This window comes from Micromys minutus (genome assembly GCF_963924665.1).
Source record: "Micromys minutus genome assembly, chromosome: 5".
Classification (NCBI taxonomy): Eukaryota; Metazoa; Chordata; class Mammalia; order Rodentia; family Muridae; genus Micromys; species Micromys minutus.
In genome coordinates this window covers 5,325,171-5,351,574 of record NC_137974.1, presented here as the reverse complement: position 1 = coordinate 5,351,574, position 26,404 = coordinate 5,325,171, and the positions used below count along the sequence as shown (strand labels likewise).

General features: G+C 37.7%; 1 protein-coding gene across 4 annotated transcripts in view; it reads left to right on the top strand.

The window, feature by feature from the left end:
* The window catches only part of NAA16 (N-alpha-acetyltransferase 16, NatA auxiliary subunit), a 60,191-nt gene that overhangs the window by 22,034 nt on the left and 11,753 nt on the right, over positions 1-26,404 (top strand). For 2 of the 4 annotated variants that reach the window (XM_080917283.1, XM_080917282.1), the window contains exons 9-13: positions 678-784; positions 15,109-15,181; positions 17,281-17,450; positions 17,758-17,910; positions 21,874-22,002. In XM_080917283.1, the coding sequence (XP_080773409.1) occupies positions 678-784; positions 15,109-15,181; positions 17,281-17,450; positions 17,758-17,910; positions 21,874-22,002 (632 nt within the window). Of the gene's footprint in view, positions 1-677; positions 785-15,108; positions 15,182-17,280; positions 17,451-17,757; positions 17,911-21,873; positions 22,003-22,541; positions 22,684-26,404 lie in introns of those variants that run through there. The other 2 variants (XR_013975045.1, XM_080917284.1) reach the window with 2 other exon arrangements.

The following is a 26,404-nucleotide window of genomic DNA, read 5'->3' as shown; positions in this document are numbered from 1 at the left end:
TAGCAGTTTCTGTCACAGGTAGCAATGATGGAACATTTACTTGTTTGATGATGCAAATAGGGTGTTTATTACTTCATAGCTAAGTGCCTTAGTTAGTCTAGTGTGACTTCTTTCAGTGTCATTCTTGTTCTCTAGAAGGTGTTCTCTGTTGGTAAATATTTTTAAATTTGTTATAGCCAGTGCTCTATCACCAGTACCTGCAGTAATGTTGGGGTGCAGTAGGACACCTAATACACGAGGGAGGAGCAGACAGACACTGCAGCTGGTGAGACCACTTCAGTGTTTAAGTAGATCATTTGGCTATTTCTTGAATGTAGTACCTGTCGTAGAATATGTGCCGAACACCGTATCAGTTGTCTTCAGGAGCTTGGACCACGTGTATGTTAGGGAGAGGTTAGGAAGACTACTTGCTCTTGGGATTATAGTCAAGTCTTCCGTAAATTATACTTGAGACTGCATCATCATTTCATCTCGTTTCTGAAGTATTCCTTGAAGATACTTTGAATGGAAATTAGGAGAAATGTCAACTGAAACATTGCTATTATGCTTTTCATGTGACAAGATAGTGCTGACTTTGGGGTTTAAATCTGGTTGCAGAATAATTGTTCTGAAGGAGCTTTATCTGTTCAGTTCTTTAAGAATTGACTCAATCAACCACAGTTTGCTTTTATCTTTAGGTAAAAAATTTCGAGAACTCATGGATAAGTTCCTGAGACCAAAGTTTAGCAAAGGGTGTCCACCTCTGTTCACAACTTTGAAATCTTTGTATTGTAATACAGAAAAGGTAAGTCTGGTTTTTATTCAGTTTTGCTATTACAGGAAGAGTTCTATAAACTGTTATGGTTTAATTATTTTTCTCTATTGTATCAAATTTCCCTTTTTATCTTCTATACTAAATAACTGCACCTGATTCTATACCAGAAGTATATGCATATAGTAGACGTGATCACAAAGGAATTACTGTGCTGTAAAGTTTAGAGAAAAGTATTTCCCAAATACTGTCAAAATACTGAGATAAGATGAGCAATCGTGACACACCTTTAGCCCCAGCACTGTATAGGCAGAGGGGCAGATCTCTGAGTTCAGGGCCATCCTGGTCTACAGAGCAAGTTCTGCACCAGCCAGTACTACTACACGAAGAAATCCTGTGGGGGGTGGGGGAGCAGGAAAAATGCTATACAGCTGGGTGTGATGGAACACACTAGTACTCCTAGCCCTTGATAGGCTGAGGCAGGTTGTCAAGAATATGAAGCCAGCTTGAGTTTCACAGTAAATTCCAGGTCTGTCTGGGCTACATCGTGAGACCTACTCTCAAGAAAACCAAACCAAACATTATTAGAACTTTATATTTAGATATTCATAAGTCATTATATATTTCACAGTGTAGGGTTTTTCCCCCCAGTTTGCAATCATATTAAACCAAGCATGGATACTTGAGTTTGTATAACATATAAAATAACAGTAAAATACCATTAGACCAGTGGAATAGAAGCAACTAGTTTTAATTAATAGGTTAAATCCTATTAGGTATAGTGGTTTTAGGAGTTGGAAGGATAGCTCAGTCAGCAGTGTAGAACTTGCTACATGGGAATCCAAGGAAAAAGTGGGCATGTACTGGGGAGATGGAGATTCCTGGGGCTTGTTGGCCAAGTGGCTTTGCATAAGTAACTAGTCCCAGGTTTTAAACAAATGGCACATGCACACTCCCCCCCCCCAAGCCTCTTTTCTCACATTTCACTTACAACACTTTCTCTCACCCTCCCCTCAGGTGCATCTGCATACAAATAAGTATGGTAAAGAAACTGCCTCTGCACTGAAGTCTTGGTTGTAGTTTGAAAGATAAGTGGATAATTAGAACCTCATAGGAAAGCCAGGTGTTGGAACATACACTTGTGGTTCCTGTTTCTTGGGAGACAAATCAGGAGGATCACTTCAGTTTAGGATCTGAGACTTTATGCAACATAGCCTTCCCCATTAAAAAAGGAGAAAATGGCTGGCTAATAGGAAGAAAGTTATACTTGATTCCTAAGCATTGTTTCTCACTTATTAAAGTCTGAAATCTTGTGGCTGGTCTTTTTTATAGTCAAACATTTTAAAAGGCACTGTTGGACATTAAGATTTTCATCAAACCTCTATCAGGTTATTTAGGTTTGACCTATATTTTTAAAAGTAATATTTGTAGGTAATAAAATGTTGGAAATAAGATCAGTGATTAAAACATCTGATTGGCTCATGGAGCCTTGAGGATTCCACTCAACCCATTTTCAAACCACAGTGGATGGTGATTATAGTCATCTCAAGTTCCATTTGTAGACAGGTTCTGGTATAGTGGAATTATAGTTTGCTGGGAGTCTGACTCGCATAGACCAAAGGCCATACTTTAGGAAATGATCTCTGCAACAGGCACAAATATTTTCCCAGGCTGGAATGGAGCTTTAATGGTTTCTTATAATTTAATAATTGAAAAGTCCTAATTACATATAACTGCTTGGAGAAAAAAAATACTTAACAGGAGAGGATAGTTGGAATTAGAAGGTTTAAAGTGTGGAAAGTTTGAAACATTGTGTTTGTTTCCATCACTCTGAGAAAATATCAGTGATAAACAGCTTCAGAGAAGGAAAGGCTTATTCCGGCTCACAGTTTTGAGGTTTAGTCTGTGGTTTTTGGCTTTGGCAAACTTGAACATCTTGGTGAGGAGAATGTGTAAGGGAGCAGACTTGATTGCATAATAGCAGGCCAGCAGGGATTGAAAGGGAAAGGAAGAGCTGGGAATCAGTGTAGCATGAAAGACATGCCTTCACAGTGCCCTTTCTTCCTACATAGGCCCTCCTAAAATTGCTGTTGTCTTCCAGTAGTAACATCAGTCAGGAATTAAACTAATTAAAAAGCTAGCTGTGGTTGTGCTCTCCCATGATTCTCAGTGTCCCATGGTCTAGCTCAGTAGGTGAGCTAGTTTACTGGGAAAGACCCCATCTAAAGGACAGAGGAAGATGGCACATGTTCAGGTACCTTTACTCTCAGGTGTACACACCCCACACACAAATGAGCTTTCACTATATAACAAATGAAAGGGATGGTTTTTACATATCACCCACTTCATATCGAAATGGTGAAGTGAAGCGGATTCCTATGAAAGAAACGTAGATTTTAAATTATTTTTGTGTGTATAAAGTGTGAGTGCAGGTGTGCACATGCCAGGACACCCTTGTGAAGGTCAAAGGACAACTTTTGGGAGTTGTTCATCTTTTTATCATGTGTTCAAGGGGTTGAACTTGGCACATCAGGCTTGTGAGGCAAGTCCAGACCCACTGAGCTGTCTCTCCAGCCTCACCTGTGTAGTTCTGGCTATCCTGGAATTCACTGTGTAGACCAGATTGACCTTGAACCACAGATCCGTCTGCCTCCACCTCTGCCTCCTGAGTGCTGAGATTAAAGGCCTGTTCACCACATCCAGTTAGTTAGTCATACTTCGGTTATTTAAACTTGGTTCAGAAAGTATGCTTTACTCCAGAAGTGAATGGTAAATCCTATTTAATATCTGTGTTTGGGGCTGGAAAAATGGTTCAGCAGTTTAATGGTTATTGTCGGCAAACCTAATGACCTGAATTATATTCCTGGGGCACACAGGATGGAATAAGAGGAGAACCTTGGAGGCTTCCCAGATAACCTCCACATGTGCTGTGATGTTCTTGGCTAGGAAAGGGAATACCAGTATGCATACACACACAGATAAAAAATAAACATGAAAAAAAACAATGCTAGTGTTCAACCAGTCAGTACATGACAGTGTAAGTTAATAAAAGACAAAATAATTGCCACATACGTAAAACAATTTAAACACTAAATTTCTAAACCTGAAAGTTGCAAATATTCTAAGAAAGATTGGCGGGATGGTTATGTTACATTAAAAGATGTCTGCTATCTTTAATTTTGTTTTATCAGTGGTTCTTAAACTCTTGTGTATAAACAAGAAGGATTGTTAAACAGAGAATCAAAGTTTCTGATTCTGTATGGATTGTCTAAAAATGTATATCTTGGGGTCTGGAGAGATGGCTCAGTGGTTAAGAGCATTGACTGGTCTTGCAGAAAACCTGGGTTTGGTTCATTTCCAGAACCTATGTAGTAGTGTTCAATTATCTGCAACTCCAGTTCCAAGGGAACCAATACCTACTTCTGGTCCCTGTAGCAAGCAGGTGCAAATATATACATACACCTCCCTCCCTCTTTTTGTTCTTGTTTTTGTTTTTTGTGTTTTTTGTTTGTTTGGCTTTTTTGGTTTTTTTGGCAGGGAGGGAGTGTTTGTTTCTGAGTTTTGTTTTGTCTTTGTGTAACCCTGGCTGTCCTAGAATTAGCCTCAAACTCTGAGATCCATCTGACTCTGCTTCCTAGGTGCTGGAATTAAAACATAGACCACAATGCCTGGCTCAAACAAAATACTTTCACATAAAATAAATATATATATTTTTAATGCACATCTTGGGCTGGGGAGATGGCTCAGGAGTTAAGAGCACACTGTCCGCTCTTCTAAGTCCTGAGTTCCATTCCCAGCAACCACATGGTGGCTTACTACTATCTATAATGAGTTCTGTGCCTTCTTCTGGCATGCAGGTGTACATGCAGATATACATTCATCTATATTAAATAAATAAGTAAATACTTTTTAAAAAATGTACATCCCTAGGGCTAGTCTCAATGATGATGATTCCTAGATTCCACCTTCAGAACTAACTCTTCCTTTGAAAACAAAACAATCCATTTCTTTCCAGATCATGCCTTTGTTTACTTGCTGCTCATCCATCTGTTCATCTAGGATAGGATCTCACTCAGTAGCCCTGAAAGACACAAATCTACCTGCTTCCTCTTTAGTGCTGAGATTAAAGGCATGTGCCACTGCACATAACCTTGTGAGTTTATGTGATCAACATTTTTTTGAGAAATAAATGGTGATAAAAATTAAGAGCTAGCTTTTATTTATTTACTGATAGAAAATACAGATAATTATGGAGTGCAGGATGCCTGTTCTGTACATGTATACGCTATCTTGTGACTGGATAGGGCAATTAGCATCTCTGGCTCCTTAAATCATTTGTATTAGGACATTTGGAAGTCCTGTCTTTTAGCTTTAGGAAAATATAATAAATTGTTAGGAGCTATAGAGCAGAAATTCTTGAACTTTTTCACTTGTGATTCCCCCCTTTTTGCCTGAGAAGTTTGTATTGACCCTTCAGCTTATAAGTATGTAAAAATAAGTATGTAGATTAAATATTTACTGATAATAAGCTATGGTGAAATTTATCTTAAAACACCTCTTTTTCCATATATAGTTATTATATATTAAAAATAAGCAAATTTGCATGCAAATCGTGGGTGTACTTACCTGTTTTTATCTAAAGGATTAAATCTTGAGTACACATTTTATACTGCAGGACATAGACCACAGTTCTCTTACACTTATTGTTAGTCTGTGATGTGTGTGAGTGTGCACATGCCATGCCATATGTATGGAGGTTGGAAAGTAGCTTCTGTGTTAGTCCTTGCCTTTTACCTTGTTAGAGAATGTGTCTTGTCTTTGTTATTGGCTGTATTGTCTATGCTGTGCTAGCTGCCCAGTGAGACACTGGGGATATTTCTGCTTCTGCCTCCCGTTTCATTATAGAGCATGTAGATCACAGAGGCACATGCTACTCAGCCCAGCTTTTGTGTGAGTTCTAGGGATTAAGTTGCAAGGGGTTTACCTACTGAGGCATTTCCTTAGATTATTTTCTGCCAGTTTTTACAGTTGCTTGATATTTAGGTTTTTTATTTGTCAATGCTGAGAATACTGTTCTATATAAGGGCAAAATGACAGAAGCAATATTTATAGCTTTTCATAAGTATTTGGAAATTTTTTCCTAATCTCAAGCCAAAATTCATTGAATTATTTTAAGATCTATTTATTTTTATGTATATGGTTCTTAAAGAGGCCAGACAAGAACATCAGATCCCTGAAACTGGAGCTAGAGGGCTGTGAGCTGCCTGAACCAGTGCTTGGAACTGAACTCAGGTCTTCTGGAAAAGCATCCAGTGTTTTATTCCTGAATCATCTCTTTCACCCCCACCGAATGATTTTTTTTTTCAATAAATACATAGCAATTTAAAAATCATTCTTATAATAGAATACAAAGACATACTAATATTTGCTCCTTTGAGCCTGAGGAATGATGGCAGAAGAAATATTGAATGACTTTTTTGCAGTTATAATGTTACAATAAAGTTATAATGTTGCTGTAAGAACAGAAATTTAGGGATGGAGAGATGGCTCAGCAGGTAAGAGCACTGACTGCTCTTCCAAAGGTCCTGAGTTCAGTTCCCAGCAACCACATGGTGGCTCACAACCATTTGTAATGAGATCTGGTGCCCTCTTCTGGTGTGTCTGAAGACAGCTACAGTGTATTCGTATAAATAAAAAATAACTTAAAATTTTTTTTTTAAAAAGAACAAAATTTTGTGTGTATAAAGCAGCAGGAGCAAAAAACCAAGTTGCGAATCTTGCATGGTGTCTGATAAATCCTTGTGTGTACCCCAAATTTGAAGGTTATGGGCTGTTCTGTAAATCCATTCATTGTTATCCAGCTCTTGTCATTCACCTGGGGAGTATGTTTATGGTATTCACTTGGAGAGGAAGGGGAAAAGCCAGTAATGTAGCACTTCTCTTAGCAATTACAATTTAGCTATCTAGTAGTAGGTGGCTCTTAAGAGGTTACTGCTAAAGTTCTCCCTACCTAATGAAATAAGTCTGCCAGTTACCTACTATCTTGTCTCTACAAGTGGCCCAAGTGCACACACACTGTATTAGCATATGACTATGATAAGATGGCAGTGCCTGGGCTTCTTTGTAAGTGAATCCCTTTGCCAAACAGTTCAGGCTTGCTCATTACTAGCAGGAGTGGAAGAGGTAATAGGGGAAGTTTTCCCAGTTTGAGAGCATGTCTTGCAGTTTAGTGGATTAGTGCAGCAGTGTGGGAAGCAGGAGGTGTAGGACAGTGTCTCCTGCCCAGACTGCATGCCACTTCTGATGGCATAATGTTGGCACGATCTGAGCCAGCCAGGAGGTTGGCTGATTAGAAGCTTGAGATTCTTAGTTAAACTGAAGGCTTAGTTTGGGCACCAGAAACCTTAACAAGTAATCTCACACCTTGAGCCACAAACTTCCCTTAAAAGTATGCTTTACCCCAGCTTCCCACACAGACACATAAATTCTGTTTGGGGTTATGATTTAAGAAGTGAACAGAGATATGATGAGGTTTGTTTAATGACATACTGTACTGGAACGCTGAAGACCTGCAGCATATGTAAATGCCAAGTCTTGTTAAAAAATTTTTAAGATTGTGAAACTATCAAAATGCATTGCATATGAATCAAGTTTTAATACACCAGGCCTGCTAGTCCTGTATTCTTAAACTCTTATTAAAAACAAACCAAAACAAAGTTATATAAATTCTGTTTTATTTAAACTAAACACTCTGCTTTTAATAATTTAAGAATCATTTTAGCGAGTTTCTACTATCACATTTTCATTTAGGTATGCTTGGCTATGGTTTTTTGTTTGTTTTTTATTTTATTTTCTTATTTTATATGCTAGGTGTTTTGTTTGCATTCATGCATGCATGTATGTGTAGTATGTGTCTGTAGTGCTCAGAACCCTGAAAAAGGGAACCAGAGCCCTAGAACTAGAATTACAGACAGTTGTATAGTAAGCCTGAGAAGTATTTTATGTTGACTTCCCTCTCACTCCTTTTTAGTAAAGGGTTTGGAAGTGGAATTTTTAACTAGTGATATGATTCATAGCTTTGTGGATGCTATTCTGTGACTTTGTATGGTACAGATTAATTTGGATTCAAAATGAAGACATTCTGTCTTTTTCTATAAGTGGGATGCATGTAGGTTTCTTTACAGCCATATCTACCAAAATCTGCTCAGGATTTTATGATGCCTGGTCTATTCTTCACTGAAAGGAAATGTTTAAACTGTACATTTTTATTAGTTCATAAAAGAGGCATGGGGAAAGAAAATAAATTTAATTGTTTTGAAAATCAAAATATTTTAAAGTTCCAATTTTCATAAAATAGTAAACTGTTTTAGACCCTGTTTTAGCAGTACTTAGATAAGGAAATGAGAAGAAAAGACCTCTAATTATATTAAGCACAAATTGTACTTTCTGTTTTTTGCCAGTTAACAATAATAAAATAATATAGTCATTTAAAATGTTTGTTTGTATATGAACTTTGTACATGTTCCTGTGAGTTTGTGCACCTGTGTTCCTGTGAGTTTGTGCACCTGTTCACGCAGGTGCATAAGCACATGTGTATGTGTTTTCGGCAGTTACTCTCTGTTTTAGTTTTTGAGACAGGGACTCTAGCTGAACCTGGAGCTCATTGATTTGGCTAGGCTGCTAGCCAGTGAGTTTCAGGGATCCTTCTGTCTTCGCCTCATCAGCTTGGTGATGACAGATAAGAGCTGTGCTGCTATTGCCCGCTTTTATGTGAGTGCTGGAGTTTGAATTCGGCTCTTCATGCTTATGTGACAAGCATTTTACTGACTGAGCTATTATTATTATTTTTTGAGCTATTATTTTTAATGTGTGGACTTTTATTAAACTTTGGATCATTTCACTTTTTAAAAAATTTATTTATTTTATAAAATATTATTATAGCTCACAAAATTTGTTACATAATAAAATGTGATGAATACACAATTTTTTTTTCTTCTTCTTTTTTTTCCTTCTATAAGAAGGACTGAGACTTCCACATTTTGGCCTTCCTTCTTTTTGAGCTTCATAAGGTCTGTGAGTTGTTTCTTTGGGTATTCAGAGCTTTCTGGGGCTAGTGTCCAATTATCAGTGACTGCATATCATGCGTATTCTTTTGTGACTGGGTTACCTCACTCAGGATGATACTCTCTAGTTTGTCTAGGAATTTTGTAAAGTCGTTGTTTCTATAGCTGAGTAGTATTCTATTGTGTAAATGTACCACACTTTCTATATCCATTCCTCTGTTGAAGGACATCTGGGTTCTTTTCAGCTTCTGGCTATTATAAATAAGACTGCTATGAACGTGGTGGAGCATGTGTCCTTATTGTATGTTGGAGCATCTTTGGGGTATATGCCCAGAAGTGGAATAGCTGGGTCTTCAGGTAGTACTATGTCCAATTTTCTGAGGAACCACCAGACTGATTTCTAGAGTGGTTGTACCAGCTTACAACCCCATCAACAATGGAGAAGTGTTCCTCTTTCTCTGTATCCTCACCAGCATCTGCTGTCATCTGAGTTTTTGATCTTAGCCATTATGGCTGGTGTGAGGCAGAATCTCTGGGTTGTTTTGATTTGCATTTCCCTGATTACTAGGTATGTTGATCATTTCTTTAGGTGCTTCTCAACCATTAGTATTCCTCAGTTGAGAATTCTTTGTTTAGCTCTGTACCCATTTTTTAAATAGGATTGTTTGATTTTTTGGAGTTTAACTTCTTGAGTTCTTTGCATGTATTGGATATGGGATAGACCTCTATCAGATGTGGGATTGGTAAAGATCCTTTCCCAGTCTGTTGACTGCCACTTTGTTTTCTTGACAGTGTCCTTAGCCTTACAGAAACTTTGCAATTTCATGAGGTCCCATTTATCAATTCTTGATTTTAGAGCATAGGCCATTGGTGTTCTGTTCAGGAAAATTTCCCCTGTGCCTATGTGTTCTAAGCCTTTCTCCACTTTCTCTTCTAATAGTTTCAGTGTACCTGGTTTTATGTGAAGATTTTGATCTACTTGGACTTAAGTTTTGTACAAGGAGATAAGAAAGGGTCTATTTGCATTCTTCTGCATGCTGACTGCCAGTTGAACCAACACCATTTGTTGAAGAGGCTGTCCTTTTTCCATTGAATGTTTTTAGCTCCTTTGTCAAAGATCAAGTGACCATATGTGTGATGGTTCATTTCTGGGTCTTCTATTCTGTTCCATTGGTCTACCTGCCTATCTCTGTACCAATACCATGGGCTTTTTAACACAATTGCTTTGTAATAGAGCTTGAGGTCAGGGATGGTGATTCTTACAGATGTTTTCTTGTTGAGAATAGATTTTGCTGTCCTAGGTTTTTTTGTTTGTTTGTTTGTTTGGTTGGTTGGTTGGTTTATTTATTTTTTGTTATTCTAGAAGAGTTTGCAAATTGCTCTAACTCTGTAAAGAATTGAGTTGGAATTTTGATGGGGATTGCATTGAATCTGTAGATTACTTTTGGTAAGATGGCCATTTTTACAGTGTTGATCCTTCCAATCCATGATCATGGGAGATCCTTCCATTTCCTGAGACCTTCTTTAATTTCCTTCTTCAGAGATTTGAAGTTCTTGTCTTACAGATCTTACAGTTGCTTCGTTAGGGTCACACCAAGGTATTTCATATTGTTTGTGATTATTGTGAAGGGTATCTTCCCTAATTTCTTTCTCAGCATGTTTATCCTTTGAGGTGAGAAAGGCTACTGATTTGTTTGAGTTAATTTTATATCCAGACACTTTGCTGAAGTTGTTTATCAGCTATAAAAGTTCTCTGGTGGAATTTTGGGGGTCACTTAAGTATACTATCATGTCACCGGCAAATAGTGATATTTTGACTTCTTCCTTTCCGATTTGTATCCCTTTGACTTCCTTTTGTTGTTTAATTGCTCTGTCCAGGACTTCCAGTACTATATTGCATAGGTAGGGGGAGAGTGGGCAGCCTTGTCTACTCCCTAATTTTCGTGGAATTGTTTCAAGTTTCTCACTATTCAATTTGATTTTGTCTATATGATATATGATATTTATGGACATATTTTAAAATAAAGATCTTTTGACTAGAGACCTGTTTGCTCCTGATAGCACCCCTTCTTAGATTCTAAGAAGAAATTGAGCATCAATAGAGCTGCTGCAGTTGTGAGACAGCCACTTGGCAAGAATTGCCTCATTCATCTACAGACAGTACTGTGCAGAAAGGGACACTTGTGGAATAATAGTGTGGAATAGACTAATATTATTTGCCAAGCTAAAATCAGCCCTTCAGATTTCTGCTTTAAAAAGGTCTGTTAGATCCTGGGCCAGAAGGCTTAAGACTGATGCTCCAACGTTTTGAGAGATGTGAGACTGTCCAAGTAATCAGCAGTTTCTATATTTTGGCTAGTTTTGGAAGCTGTGTTTTGTGCTTCTCATATATCAGATAATAGTCATTCTGGGATTTCTGATGTGGTTGAAGACTGGTAACCTCATAGCCAAACCAGCTGTTTGGCATTAAGAAAGTTAATGTAGATCTAAAAAGGTGATTTTCAGATGACATATGATCTAAAACCGAGATACAAGTCAGGTATAGGATTATGGTCTTTTAAGATAGATGAAAAGGTGCTTTATTTAATAGACAAAATTGATAGACTGAATGTTAAGGCTGTCTTATACATTATAAATTGTAAAATGGTAATAGTTATATTCATTTTATAGTTGAGGAAAAAAGGCCTTTTAACTGGACAAAAAGGAGAAAATATAGATTGTCCTGAAGCTATTTGTATTTTAATGTTAATTTTACTTACCCAAGAAGGGCTGCCTAGTCACTTACTCATGAGGTGGCTTCATCTGAACCTTCCCACTTTAATTAGTAAAATAAAGGAAAGCCAGTGGCTGGGCAGGGTAAGGGAGGTAGAGAGAGGGGATCATGGAGAAGAGATCAGAGAACAATGAGGAAGAGAAACTCCAACATGGAAGTCTAGAAAGATGAGCTAGATCTAGGTGGGATTAATTGGCATTAAACAGCTCTGAACATTAAGGATTTTATAGGTCTAATATCTCATATAGAAGGGCAGTTTGTATCTTTGTCTATTCGATGTAATCTTGTTGTGTAGTGGGTTTGTGGATCGAGAACTGAATACATAAACCTGTATGAAAAGCTTTCAGGCTGTATAGAGTTGTGTTTGTGGTGGATTTGACGGTGAACAAACACCCCAGGACAAAGGCAAAAAAATAGGCGATGTAAAACCGCCAAGGGGAGTCGTGAAACCCGGGTGGTGGCTTGGACCGAGTGACAGAGGTACATGTAGCTCCATACTAAAATTGGGCCTGCTGAGTGAGGTGCGGGGTCGATAAAGAGATAAGCATTTTTTATGTTTTAATACTTCGAAACAACTGGTTTGTTGTATATTGTTTTTACTATGTTTAGGTATGGGCCTTGGATTCCTGCTTTTTTCATACTTTTAACATGAAGGGGTGTTGAATTTTGTCGAATGCATTCTCAGCATCCAATGAGATGAACATGTGTTTTTTTTTTCTTTGAGTTTGTTTATATGGTGGATTATGTTGATGGATTTCCATATATCGAACCATCCCTGCATCCCAGAGATGAAGCCTACTTGATCATGACGAATGATTGTTTTGATGTGTTCTTGGATTAGGTTTGCAAGAATTTTATTGGATATTTTTGCATCAATGTTCATGAGGGAAATTGGTCTAAAGTTCTCTTTCCTTGTAGGGTCTTTGTGTAGTTTAGAAATGAAAGTAATTGTGGCTACAAAGAATGAGTTGGGTAGTGTTCCCTTTGTCTCTATTTTGTGGAATAGTTTGGAGAGTATTGGTATTAGACCTTCTATGAAAATCTGATAGAATTCTTCACTAAACCCATCTGGACCTGGGCTTTTTTTTTTGGTTGGGAGGCTTTTGATGACTGCTTCTATTTCTTTAGGTGTTGTGGGACTGTTTAGATGGTTTATCTGATTCTGATATAACTTTGGTATCTGTCTAGAAATTTGTTCATTTTCTCCAGATTTTCCAGTTTTGTTGAGTATAGGCTTTTGTAGTAGGATCTGATGATTTCCTCAGTTTCTGTTATGTCTCCCCTTTCATTTCTGATTTTGTTAATTTGGATACTCTCTCTGGGCTCTCTAGTTAGTCTGGCTAAGGGTTTATTGATCTTGTGGATTTTCTCAAAGAACCAGCTCCTGGTTTTGTTGATTCTTTGTATAGTTCTTTTTGTCTCTATTTGGTTGATTTCAGCTCTGAGTTTGATTATTTCTTGCCATCTACTCTTGGGTGTATCTGCTTCTTTTTGTTCTAGAGCTTTCAACTATGCTGTCAAGTTGCTAGTATATGCTCTCTCCAGTTTCTTTTTGGAGGCACTCAGAGCTATGAGTTTTCCTCTTATTACTGATTTCATTGCACCCCATAGGTTTGGGTATGTTGTGCTTTCATTTTCATTAAATTCTAAAAAACCCATAATTTATTTCTTTATTTCTTTCTTGACCATGTTATTGAGGAGAGCATTGTTCAGCTTCCATGTGTATGTGGGCTTTTTGTTGTCTTTGTTTTTATTAAATACCAGCCTTAGTCCATGGTGATCTGATAGGACGCATGGGAGTATTTCAATCTTCTTATATCTGTTGAGGCTTGGTTTTGTGACCGACTACATGGTCAGTTTTGGAGAAGGTGCCATGAGGTGCTGAGAAGAAGGTATATTTTATTTTAGAATGAAATGTTCTGTAGATGTCTGTTAATTCCAACTGGTTCATAACCTCTGCTAGTTTCGCTCTGTCTCTGTTGAGTTTCTACTTCCATGATCTGTCCATTGATGAGATTGGGTTGTTGAAGTCTCCCACTATTATTGTGTGTGGTGCAGTATATGCTTTGAGCTTTAGTAGGGCTTCTTTTTTGAATGTAGATGCTCTTGTATTTGGAGCTAGATGTTCAGGATTGAGAGTTCATCTCGATAGATTGTTTTTCTTGTGATTAGTAAAAAGTGTTCTTCCTTATCTTTTTTGATAACTTCTGGTTGAAAATCTATTTTAATCGATATTAGAATGGCTACTCCAGCTTGTTTATTGGTTACCATTTACTTGGAAGGTTTTTTTCCCAGCCTTTTACTCTGAGATAGTGTCTGCCTTTGTCTCTGAAATGAGTTTCTTGTATGCAGCAAAATGCTGGATCCTGTTTACCTATCCAGTCAGTCTATGTCTCTCTATTGGGGAATTGAGTCCATTTATGTTAATAGATACTAAGGAATAGTGATTGTTTCCTGTTGTTATTTTTGTTGTTAGAGGTAGAACTATGTTTTGTGTATCTTTCTTCTTTTGGTTTTCTTGCATGATTTTTTTCTTGCTTTTCCTAGGGTGTAGTTTCCTTCTTTGTATTGGTTTCTCCATCTATTATCCTTTGTGGACAGATATTGTGTAAATTTGCTTTTTTCCTGGAATATCTTGGTCTCTCTCTCTCTCTCTCTCTCTCTCTTTCTCTCTCTCTCTCTCTCTTTCTCTCTCTCTCTCTCTCTCTCTCTCTCTCTCTCTCTCTCTCTCTCTCTCTCTCTCTAAGTTTACAGACCAAAACAGGGAAACAAAGACAATTTAATTATTTATGTAAGTCTGGTAATTTGTTCTTCAAGAATGTCAGGATACTGGAATTGGGGACCTAGTTTACTGGTAGATGCTTTGAAGACCCTGGGTTCACTTTGAAGGCCCAAGGTAGATTTGGTCCTCAGTTCTGGTGTTGGGATAGGGAGAATGACACTAAAGCCAACCACGCTAAAAACTTTGGGCTTTTTCTTGAGATGAGAATTTATGGGGGTGATTTTGCTTTTTTTTCTCTCTAAAACCACTAATCAGGACAGCAATGCTTTTTTTTTTTTCCATTCAACTTTTAAATGTTCAGATTGGAGAGTATTTTGATACTTGTAGTTTAAGTTAATTTGTGGTTTCAAAATGTATTGTTTTAGGGCTATAGAGATGGTTTAATGATTAAGAACACTTGCTGCTCCTTCTAAGGACCTGAGGGTGGTTCCCAGCACACATGTCATGGAGTTTAGATTCTATTTTCTGTTCTTTACTGGGGCTAACAGTAGAAAACAACATAGTTGTTTAGAAATATGTGTTGTATGTAAATGTAGTGTCTTTACTTGTTCCTGTGAGTTTGTCTGAACTCCAGGTTCAGGGGACTGGGTGCCCTCTTTCAGTCTTTCCAAGCATCTGCACACATGTCTCACACACGTATCAATAAAAGTAAAAAGTGACCTGTTGTTCCAATCAAATTAGTCCACAAATGCCTTCGGTGAAGCATTTCTGAATTTTAAAAAATATGTTTCTTTAACAGGTTTCAATAATCCAGGAACTTGTTACTAATTATGAAGCTTCTCTTAAAATGAATGGCTGTTTTAGCCCTTATGGTAAGTTTAACCTAGACTAAATTGGAATTTTATTGCTCATTTCAACCTGATTTTAATCATAGAAATACTATTTGACATTTACTTTGTGTGTGCTTCATAAATGTCTACTTACTAGTTTTGAATTACTGAATGAAAGTATTTTTAGTGTTATTTAATTTACATTTTCCATAATCTTTTTGGCTGAGAGTTAGCCTTAGTTATTAACAAGGAAAACAGATTTAAGAGGTTGAATGGCTTGTCCAAGATTTAATTTTAATCATGTTTGATTTGTCCCTTTCATTCTCTGTGGAGACACATACGTAAATGAAGACAACTCAGTTTAGAAAATCCTATAGAAATGCTTAAGGTATGGGACAATTTCTTTAGATTCTTCATGTGTCTTTTTCACATTGCATTTGGAGTTTTTTGGGGCTTTTTTGATTTCTGAATTTAAAAAAAAAAAAGTGTTTTGCCTGCATGCATGCTGCTTCATGGAGGCCAGAAGGGAGTGTTGGATGCCTTGAAATTGGAGTTTCAGACAGTTGTAAGCTGTCATGTGGATGCTGGGACCTGAACCTGGGTCCTCTGGAAGTGCATCTAGATTGCTGAGCTCTCTCTACCTCCAAACAATCACCTTCAAGTGCTTTAAGGCAAAGTCCAAACATTATTTTACCTGTAAAGACCTTAGTATGCATATTTGCTTAACACACACAAAATTAACCTCATGTCCAATACCTGTCCACATTTATATTTTTCTCCTGCTGTCCAAAATTGATGTTTAATTGGTTTATTTTAATTTAGATCTAGTTAAGGACCATGGTTTACACTTGATGGGTTTTGTGTACTTTTAATATATTGTATGATCTCTCCTTTCTTTAAGATAAAAAGCCTTTTGTTGAAAGCTCATTTGTTTTGTAGACTTTCTCATTGTTTTCTCATTTCTCATGGATTTGGCTGATTTCTTTCTCTTGGTATCACTGTGTTTTTCACTGTTGTTTCTGTTTCGTTTAATTTGGTAGTGAGATTAATAGATTTCAGTTCTGGTCACAGAAGATGAAACACAGTAGGAGATGTTGAGATAATAGAGGTGCATTTACTCTGCTTCGCTGTAGACATATCTGCCATTCTGTAGGCCATTTTGATTGCTTGTTAGTACAGGACAGGGAGCAGAGTAGAGCTCAGACAATGTATGCTATGTGGCTGTTTTGTTAGCTGATTTAGGCTATTCTTAATCTTGGATTTCTAGCATACCAGGGATTTTTACTTTTTTAATTTCATGGGGTATATTCCCTGAGTCATATTCTTTACTTCATCATATTCTTCACCAGAGCCAGGATGCTCTGGCTTTGTTAAAGTGTATACTGTGTGTCTTGGGGTTTTACTACTGTGGACACCATGGCCAAGGCAACTCTTAAAAGGATATTTAATTAGGACTGACTGACAGGTTCAGAGGTTCAGTTCATTATCATCAAGGTGGGAGTATGGCAGCATCCGTGTAGGCATGGTACAGGAGGAGCTGAGGGTTCTACATCTTCATCTGAGAGCTGCTAGAATATGGCTTCCAGGCAGCTAGGATGAGGGTATTAAAGCCCACACCCACAGCTACTCACATACTTCAACAAGGCCACACTTCCTAATAGAGCCACTCCCTGGGCCAAGCATATACAAACTATCACACTATGCTAACTGAGACGATTCTACACTCTGGAATTCTGGAATCCTCTGCTTCTATTGTCTATTTGATAGATAGGAGTATATATTTTGCACATGTGGGCAATGTGTAATGTGGCAGTTCTTGGTCTCTGCTGAAGTCATGCAGTTTTAGGTAGGTAGTTTCTTCTCCAAGTTACTTTTTTAAAATTATTTTTCTGGTTCACTGCATTTTGCTTTCAGCCAGAATTAGATAGTTTTTTCTTGAGCAATGGAAGTTTATTTCTTGAGCAATTGGAAGTAGTTAGAAGTCTCTTTAACTTTTGAACTTGATGCCACAGAGTCATACCTCTTTCTGTTGAGACTGATCATTTTTACTAAGCTTTTGCTCTTGCTAATAGCAATCAATTTCATTCTGAATTGGGGAGAGAAAACATTACTTAACAGTTTAATATTTGTTTGATTTGCAGAGAATGGGGAAAAGGAACCTCCGACAACTCTAATTTGGGTCCAGTATTTCCTGGCACAACATTTTGATAAACTTGGACAGTATTTTCTGGCTTTGGAATATATTAATGCTGTGATTGCTAGTACTCCAACTCTAATAGAATTATTCTATATGAAAGCAAAAATTTACAAGGTAAACTTTTAATCTTGATTTTTGAATAGTTGAATTAGATCATTTTGAAAAAGACCTGAAGTCACAGTAACTCCTAGGATTCTCTGGCAGTTTTTTCTATAGTCTAATAATCCTAAAGAATTCTTTATTGTGTAATCAATGTTAGCCAATTGGTTCAGTTCTTAGTGAAATCATAATTAAGTAGTTTTTAGTTAAACTGACAAAATCATGTCAAACTTTGAACCCATTTTTATGCGTTGTTTTTTCATTTCCATGACAACCCTTTTCTCTTGCTCATGACTGGTGTTTCCTAACCCTTCTCCTACAGCATATGGGTAATCTCAGAGAAGCTGCACAGTGGATGGACGAAGCACAGTCTCTGGACACAGCCGACAGATTCATCAATTCCAAATGTGCCAAATACATGCTTCGAGCAAATATGATAAAAGAAGCAGAGGAAGTGTGCTCCAGGTTCACAAGGGTAGGGACCACACATCAGTGTGCAATTGCCTGAGTTAGGGAAGTTGAAGTGCTGTGACCCATTTTAAAACCTATTAATCTAGGTTCTAACTATGGCTTCTTACCATGATGTGTTTGTGTGTGCTTTTGGCTGCAAAATTCAGTTTGTGCTGGATATGGTGGTGCATACCTTTAATCCCAGCATGCAGGGAGCAGAAGCAGGCTGATCTTTGTGAATTTGAGACCAGGCTGGTTTTCATAGTGAGACCCAGGGTTGAATAATGAAACTATGCCTTTAAAAAACTTTAAAAATTTAGTTCATATCTCAAAATAGTCTCCTTTGAATGTATGATTTTTCTTTCATTTTCTATTAAGTCATTTTCAGAATTGCTCAGATTTCTTTCTGTGTGTTTTCTGTGACAGTTTTAAATTTAAGTTGTCTTATTGTTTGGCTAAATATTTGTCCTATATTTTTCTTCTTTTCATTCCTTCTGTTACATTTTAATATACTTGGTTTTGATTAAATACTTGGTAGACAAATAGAACAGAAGGCCTACAAATAGATTCAAATATATTTGGAAACTTAATATGTAGCCATAAGTACTTTTAAAAATAAAGATGAAGTTGCAGAGATAGTCATTTGTGTTGAAAAATTTAAATGGCATTCATATCACACTGCACACACACCAGTTTTAGGTGGACCAGAGAGCTAAATATAGAAAACAAACTCTTCATATATTTGAAGAATACAGCAGGAGTCTGTTTAGGCTACCGAATGTTCCTCATGCTTAAAGGGGAAATAGTCTTTATTTTCCAAAGGAGCAAGATGGCATAGATAAGGGGGCAAAGTCTTCATTTGTTTTAGGTATTTGTCTTAGTTAGGATTTATATTGCTATGAAGAGACACCATGACCATGGCAGCTAATATAAAGGAAAGAATTTAATTGGGGCTGGCTTACAGTTTAGAGGTTTAGTACTTTGTCATCATGGTGGGAAGCATAGCTGGACACAAGCTGACATAGTGCTGGGGATTTGTATCCAGATCAGCAGACAGCAGGAAGAGAGTGATGCTAGGCCGGGCTTGAGCATCAGAGACCTCAGAAGCTCACCCCCAGTGACATACTTTTCCAACTAGGCCACACCTAATAGTACCACTTGCTGTGAGCCTATGGGAGCCATTTTCATTCAACCACCACTGTTTTCTTATGTCTGTCTGTCATCCAAATTCATACATTTCTGTCTTTGAAGTATGTGTCCATTGCCATATATCTTTTATCCCAGCACTGAGGAGGCAGACAGATCTGAGTTTGATCTGGTCTACATATCCAGTTAGTTCTAGGACACCCAGGACTATGTAGAGACTATGTATGTCTCAAACAAACAAACAAACAAACAAACAAACAAAAACAAAAACAATCTGTTTGCTATGTGCCAATTTGTTTTTACCTTTCCTCCAACCAATTGACATTCTTTTTCTCAGCACATAATTTCATTATATATAATTTTTATTGGATATTTTATTTAACATTTCAAATGTTATCCCCTTTCCTGGTTTCCCCTCTGCAAATTTATGTCACCTCTCCTATTTCTCCTGCTCTGTCTCTTTATATTTTTTATGTTGTTAATACACTTTTTTCCTAACTTTCTCTCTCTGTAGTACTTTGATAATCTTTTTTAGTTATTTATTTAACTCTGAGACCAATTCCAGTAGCTCAGGCTGGTCTTGAACTCAGTGTGTAGGGTAATGATCTTGAACTGATCCTCCTATTTCTGCCTTCTGACTGCTAGAGCTACCAGGTTTGTCCCAACATGCCCAGTTTCCTGTGGTGCTGTGGGTTTAACCCAGGGCTCTATCTACAGAATGGGAACAATAGCATATACAAAATGGTACAAGCCATATGGGGAGAGGAGTAGTGATGGATATCAGAAGAAAAGTAAATCAGAAAAATTGTAATATTGATTATGTTCACATAGCACATATGCAGGTATTTGATGTTTTACAGAAAAGTAATTGAAGCTTAGAAAGGATACTCAGGCTGTCCTTGGTCATACTGAGTAGTACTGTGCAGTGTCCTTTCTACTACATCATCACTGATGTCAAGATTAGAAGAGACTAATACAGGCATAAAAATTATTAAGCTTTTAGAAGAAAAAACCCACTGTCTGGAAGGTGAAGGTAGGGATTAGAAGTACACAAATGCGGATGCATGAAGGCAAACATCGGACTGAACATAGGAACCTCAATGGAGAAGTTGGGGTAAGAATTGAAGGAGCTGAAGGAGTTTGCAACCCTATAGGTAGAACAACAATATCAATCATCCAGACCCCCCCCCCACACACACACACACAAAGCTGTCAGGGGCTAAGCCACCAACCAAAGAGAACACATGGAGAGACCCATGGCTCCAACTGCATATGAAGCAGAGGATGGCCTTATCTGGCATCATGGAAGGGAAGCCCTTAGTCCTGTGGAGACTTGATGACCCAGGATAGGGGAATGCTAGGGTGCTGAGGAGGAGTGGGCATGTGGGTGGGGAGCACCTTCATAGAGGCAGGGGGAGGGGGAGGGAATAGGGAGTTTGTGGAGGGGAAACTGGGAAGGGGGATAACATTTGAAATGTAAATAAATAAAATAACCAATAAAAATTAATTTATAAAATTAAAGATAAATTTTAGTCCAGTAATTTAAACAGACAAGTAGCATGTATCTTCAGGAGCATAGGGGAATGAGAAACAGGTCATTCTGCAAATGAATGAATGAAATGCTCACATTTACAGATTATTTACAGCTTAGAATTATAGAGAATTATAAATGCTTATTTAGTAGTTCTTCATAGGAAACATTTTACAATGAAATAATTTTTGTGAAGATACAATCATCAGAAAGTAAGAAATATACATAGCTATAAAAGAGAAATAAGATATCTCTTAGGTCTTTTTTAATCTGGAGATAATAACTTTTTAGACAGGCTCTTGTAAGCCTTATGCTGACATGTTCTTGCCTTTACCGCCTAAGCATAGGGAAGTTTTAGACTATTAATTCCAAGAATTGAACTGATAATAGAAAGTGGGCTAAAAAAGGACCAAAGACTAAAAATGTTTTCATAAATATATTTGGTTATCTTTCTAATATGTTTAAAATAAATCTATTCCAACCAGTGACAAAAATATGCCCTACATTAAAGATAAGAACTTATACTTTCCTTTAATCCTGAACTAGCAAATATTTGTAACAAATCCAGGGATATCTCTCTGTCTGTCTCTCTGTGTCTGTCTGTCTGTCTCATTGTTGCTGGTTTTGAACTCAAAATCTTCCTGCCTTAGTCTCCCAGGTGCTGGGCTGATAGGCATGCACCACCATGTCCAGTGCTGCTTTGTTTTACTAGCATATGGCAGAGGAGAGCAAAAGAAGTAAAAGACTGTTGTTGAAATAGCAAATGCATCAACAAAGAGATCTTAGCCTACAAGAGGGAGGGTAGAAACAATAACAGTATTAGATCTTTGCAGTTGTGACCTTGAATCAGAAGAAAGTGAGGGTGAAAAGAAGATGTTATTGTTTTAAATAGGTAAAATAAGAGCTTTGATACTTAAAATAGTCTTAGTAATTGGGAGTTGGTTCTGTAAAAGCAGTGAACACTCCAGTGAGCCGAGTAAGTAAAACCACAGATGGCTCGGTGAGGAAGGTGCTTGCTGCCAGGACCTACAAGTAGATCTTTAAGACTTTCACTATGGTGAAAGAAAACCATTAACTCCCCCAAATTGTCCTCTGACCTCCAGAAGTGCTGTGCCTTGTATGTATACACATATACAAACATACAAAATAAATCAATAAATTGTTAAAAATATCGCAAGCCTTAATGTCATTACACTCATTGCTAGTTATTGGCACCCTAATACTTGTGGCCATAGTTGTAAAAGGAAAGGTGACTTTTGGGGAGTCGTTTTATTGCTTGCTGTTTTATATTTATGCAACTTTCCGTTTTAGGAAGGAACATCTGCTATGGAAAATCTAAATGAAATGCAGTGTATGTGGTTTGAGACGGAGTGCATTTCTGCCTATCAGCGCCTGGGGAGGTACGGGGATGCCCTGAAAAAGTGCCATGAAGTAGAAAGGGTGAGTTGTTAGGGTGTGGGTTCTAGTTTCATCTGTAAGTGACAAGAAAAGGAGGTGCAGGTCTGCACTGGACTGTCCGCCTCTTCTGACCGACTGTGACAGCTTCATTTCAAAACAATTTTTATATTTAGTATTGTGAGCATTGTGGAATAAATGATTACTTTTTTGATACTTTTGACATGCTTAAAAAGAAAACAATTTAGTAAAAGCATTCTGTGCTATCATTGACATACATTCACAGTTTCTCTTCCCTGATCCGGCCATTACTTAATTTTTCATCAACAGCCTAGAAGGACACAGAGCTGGTGGCAACCTCTTTCCCCCTTAAGCGTCAGGATCTGGTCCACAGCCAGCCTCTCTCCAGTTCGTCTTCCCAGGATGTTTGTTTTCACGATCAGTACCTTGTACCTCAAATGGCCAGTTTGCAGGCTTATTTTATTACTTGCTTTTAGAATTATGTGTGTGATATGCCTTAGTGAGGGCACTTTTCTTTTCCTTTGTGTGAATTTTTGTTTTCCTGTTCTTTGTCATCTCTGAAGCACTCTTCTTCTACATGGACCACAGGAGGAAAGGAGCCGCAAATGCACCCCTGAGGCAGTCCTCAGCAGCCCTCAGTTGTGGGGCACTCGGCACCACTCTTCCCCTGCTGACGCAGTATAAAACCACAGGCGTCGTAGTCAGGTGAGCCTGATGTCTGCACTGTGGCAGTCACTTTGGCCTTCTTCCCTTGTGAAACTCCTGAGGTTACCCAGAAGAAGGCTCTGTTTTAGGGGGTGGCTTTCAATGGGAATTGGAACTAGGATTATACCAGAACCTTTATAGAAATCACCAAAGTTTGCTTTGTTTTTTATTTTTATTTTTCTTGTCCTTTAAACTTGTATTTCTAGGGGAAAGACTTCTCAGTTTCTCTTTGAGAATTATAAGCCTCTTGGATTATATGTTAAATATCCAAACATGATAGTTTAAATCAGGTGAAATTGTAAGACAGAATTAAGACTGGTGGTGCAGGCCAGAACTCAGGAGGATCATAAGTTTGAAGCTAGCCTGAGTTGCAAATGGTATTCAAGGTCAACCTAGGTGACATAGTAAGACCATGTCACAACAAAAAAACAGACAGGAGATTGGTTGGTGTATAAACGTGCTTGTTGTACAAGCCTAGTGACTTGGATTCAGACCCCTAGGATCCTTAACACCTGACGCGGTGTCTATAACCCCAGGGCTTCTGTGCTGAGCTGGGAAGTGGACATGAAGTGAAGACAGGAAACGTGGACCAGCTTTGAGTACACAGACAGCCAGAGAGACCTTTATAAAACAAGATGGAGGGGCTGGAGAGATGTCTGGCTCAGCAAAAGACCTTGCTCTTACAGAAGACCTGGGTTTGATTCCCAGTGCCCACGTGGTGGTTTCTAACTGTTCCTTACTCTAATTTCAGTGTATCTGGTGCCATCTTCTGACCTTCATGAACACTACACATGTACATGCTGCACAGGCATACATGCAGGCAAAACACACACATAAGATATAGAAATGGTAAAGAACCAGCAAAACAAAAGGAAGTGGAATGTGAGAACCTAGTTTATCCTCTGATTTCCACATATGTGCCATGGTACATCTGTGCCATCATATACAAATGTCAACACAAACCATAACAAAAAACAAAGCTAGCAGCAAAAAATGACTGAATATCAGTACTTTATGTAAATGCTCCGGCTTGATCTAAGCCTCCAGCTTGTTAAAGTATTGCATGTACCTCATGGTCACTGGGCTGTAACTCTTTACTAAGCATTTGCAGCTTACTACATTGAGCAAGGATGCAATTAGAAACCTTCTCATTTTTCTGTAGAAGGTTAATTTAAATGTTTGTAGGTCCATTATAGTTGGAACCTTTGTAACTTAAGTCTTAATTCTTCTTAATATTAATTCCTGTGTTGCTTTATGATTTTTCGGCATTTGCTAGATTGCTAGATTATGTTAAATATATCTTCTGTTACTGTATATCATTAAGTTTATAGTGATTTGGGCTGAATAACATGAATGAATTTCTTAAATTCTTAATGAATTTCTTAAATTCTTAAACTACTTCTAGTTCAAAAATAATTTAATTGGAAGAAAGTATATTTGAAGGAAAGGGTTACATTAATTACCAGAGATTAAAATGTAAAAATCAACACCCTCTGGTCATGTGGCATATTTTATTTAAAAATATTACTATCTATATTCAGAGTTTGATATAGGCATTTACTCTGAAAAACCCAAAATATAAGGAAAGTGCCACTTCTTATGTCACTTGTAATGATTATATTAGTACTAAAAATAAAAAAGCTTAACTCATGAATAATGTATATTTTACATATATGTAGAGATGTGTTTAGTTTAAATAAATATATTAAATACTCAATGACTGACTTCTAATAAAATTAATACATTGAAAGAAAATTATTAATGTCATTTGAAAGATTTTAGAGTATAAATTTCAGGCTTGGGGGCTGAGGAGATGGCTCAGTGGTTAAGGAACCTGTCATACATGCATGAGATCAGAGTTCAAATTTCCAGCACTGATGCAAAAACCAGGCAGGCATAGAGGCACACATCTTAGGGGACGAGACAGACAGACCCCTGGGGCTTCCTAGCTAGGCAGTCTAGCTGAAATAGTGAGCTCCAGGGTCAGTGAGTGACCTTGTCTCAACATCTGGTCTCTACATGAACCCACAGAGAAAAGTTCACACACACACACACACACACACACACACACAGCACTTGCCTTGCTAGCATGAGGTCCTGAGTTTGGATCCTCTGAATCCATGGAAGAAGTATGGTAGAATGATGTTGGATCACTGGATCTGCTAGCCTGACCAACGTGGCAAATTTCTGGCCAGTGAGAAACCTTGTGTCGATCAAAGGCACCTGAGAACAGACATGAGTTTATTATCTCTGACCTTATGCACACATCATATTCTCCTGCATCTTCAAAAATGCCCACATGTGCACATACAAAAGTATAAAATCCAGAGATGACTTCTTCCTGGAGACAGACTCTCACTTTGCATGTATTCCTGACGTTCATGTAGATCATGTGTACACCATGTTGGCCTCAAACTCAGAAATCCCACTGCCTCTCCCTCTTGAGTGCTGAGGTTAAAGGCGTGCACCACCACAGCCATCTTTTTTTTTTAATAATATTTATTTATTTGTGTATTTATTTAATGTATACACTGTTGCTATCCCTAGAAACACCAGAAGAGGGCATTGAATCCCACTACAGATGGTTGTGAGCCACCATGTGGTTGCTGGGAGTTGAACTCAGGACCTCTGGAAGAGCAGTCAGTGCTTCTTAGCCGCTGAGCCATCTCTCCAGCCCCCACATCCATCTTTCGAAAATGATTTATAACTACTTCATAAGTTAATTTATACCTGGCTTATATTTTAATAAGGAAATAAATACGGATCACAAATAAAATTTTGCATTTTCTCTTTTAGATAGGAGTAAAGCTAAGGATAAGGAACAAGTCTTTCTGTCTTGACAATTTCAATTGTGGCTTCTTAGAAATTGGAGTTGAAATTTTAGCGTTCTGGAATGGTCCATAGTCCCTTTTCTGTCTTCATTTTGGCCCTCTCAGTGGATGTTAAGATTATCTGTAAAGATCATGTGGCCCAGTCCAATCTGATGTTTATGTTTTTTTTTTTTTTTAACAAAACAGCTGTCTTCAAAGCACTATCAATAAACTTGTGTTCACAGCAGCATCCTAAATTATTTTTCTTTTTCTAAATACTGATTGGGATCTCTTTTTAGTGTGCTGGCTTATATTTGGGTCAGAGCAGTATATATTGTATATAATATTATATTATTTCTTATTGTTTATTTACTCTAGAATTTCTGGAACAATAAAATATCTTGCATCTTTTTAAGTTCTCACAGGCTTTATAATCTTTAGAGGAAAAGGGTTTTTCCTATCGGTCTGTCTATCATCTATCTACCCACCCACCTACCTACCTACCCACCCACCCACCCTCTCATGCAGTACATCCAGACTGCAGTTTCCCCTCCCTCCGCTACTCCAAGTGGTGTTCCCTCCCCATTTCACCATTTTTAGGAATGGACATTTTGTTATCTCAACTAAGAATTCAGAGACATAATAGACAGGGGATTGGACATAGAAGAGGATGTCACACAGTTTCTGAATAAAGTCATATTCTAAAGCTTTGATGGAGCTTTTCCTAATTCCTTGCAATTGGTCTTAAGCCCATTTTTTTTTTTTTTCCTTTTTGCTTTGTGGAGAGAGAGGGTCTTGCTATATAGTCAGTGCTGGCTTCAAAGTTCATAGTGAAGCCTAATTTTGATCATCTGCCAACAGCGGCTGTCAGGCAGGAGAGAAAGGGTTAAGATTATGTATTTGGTTGCTTA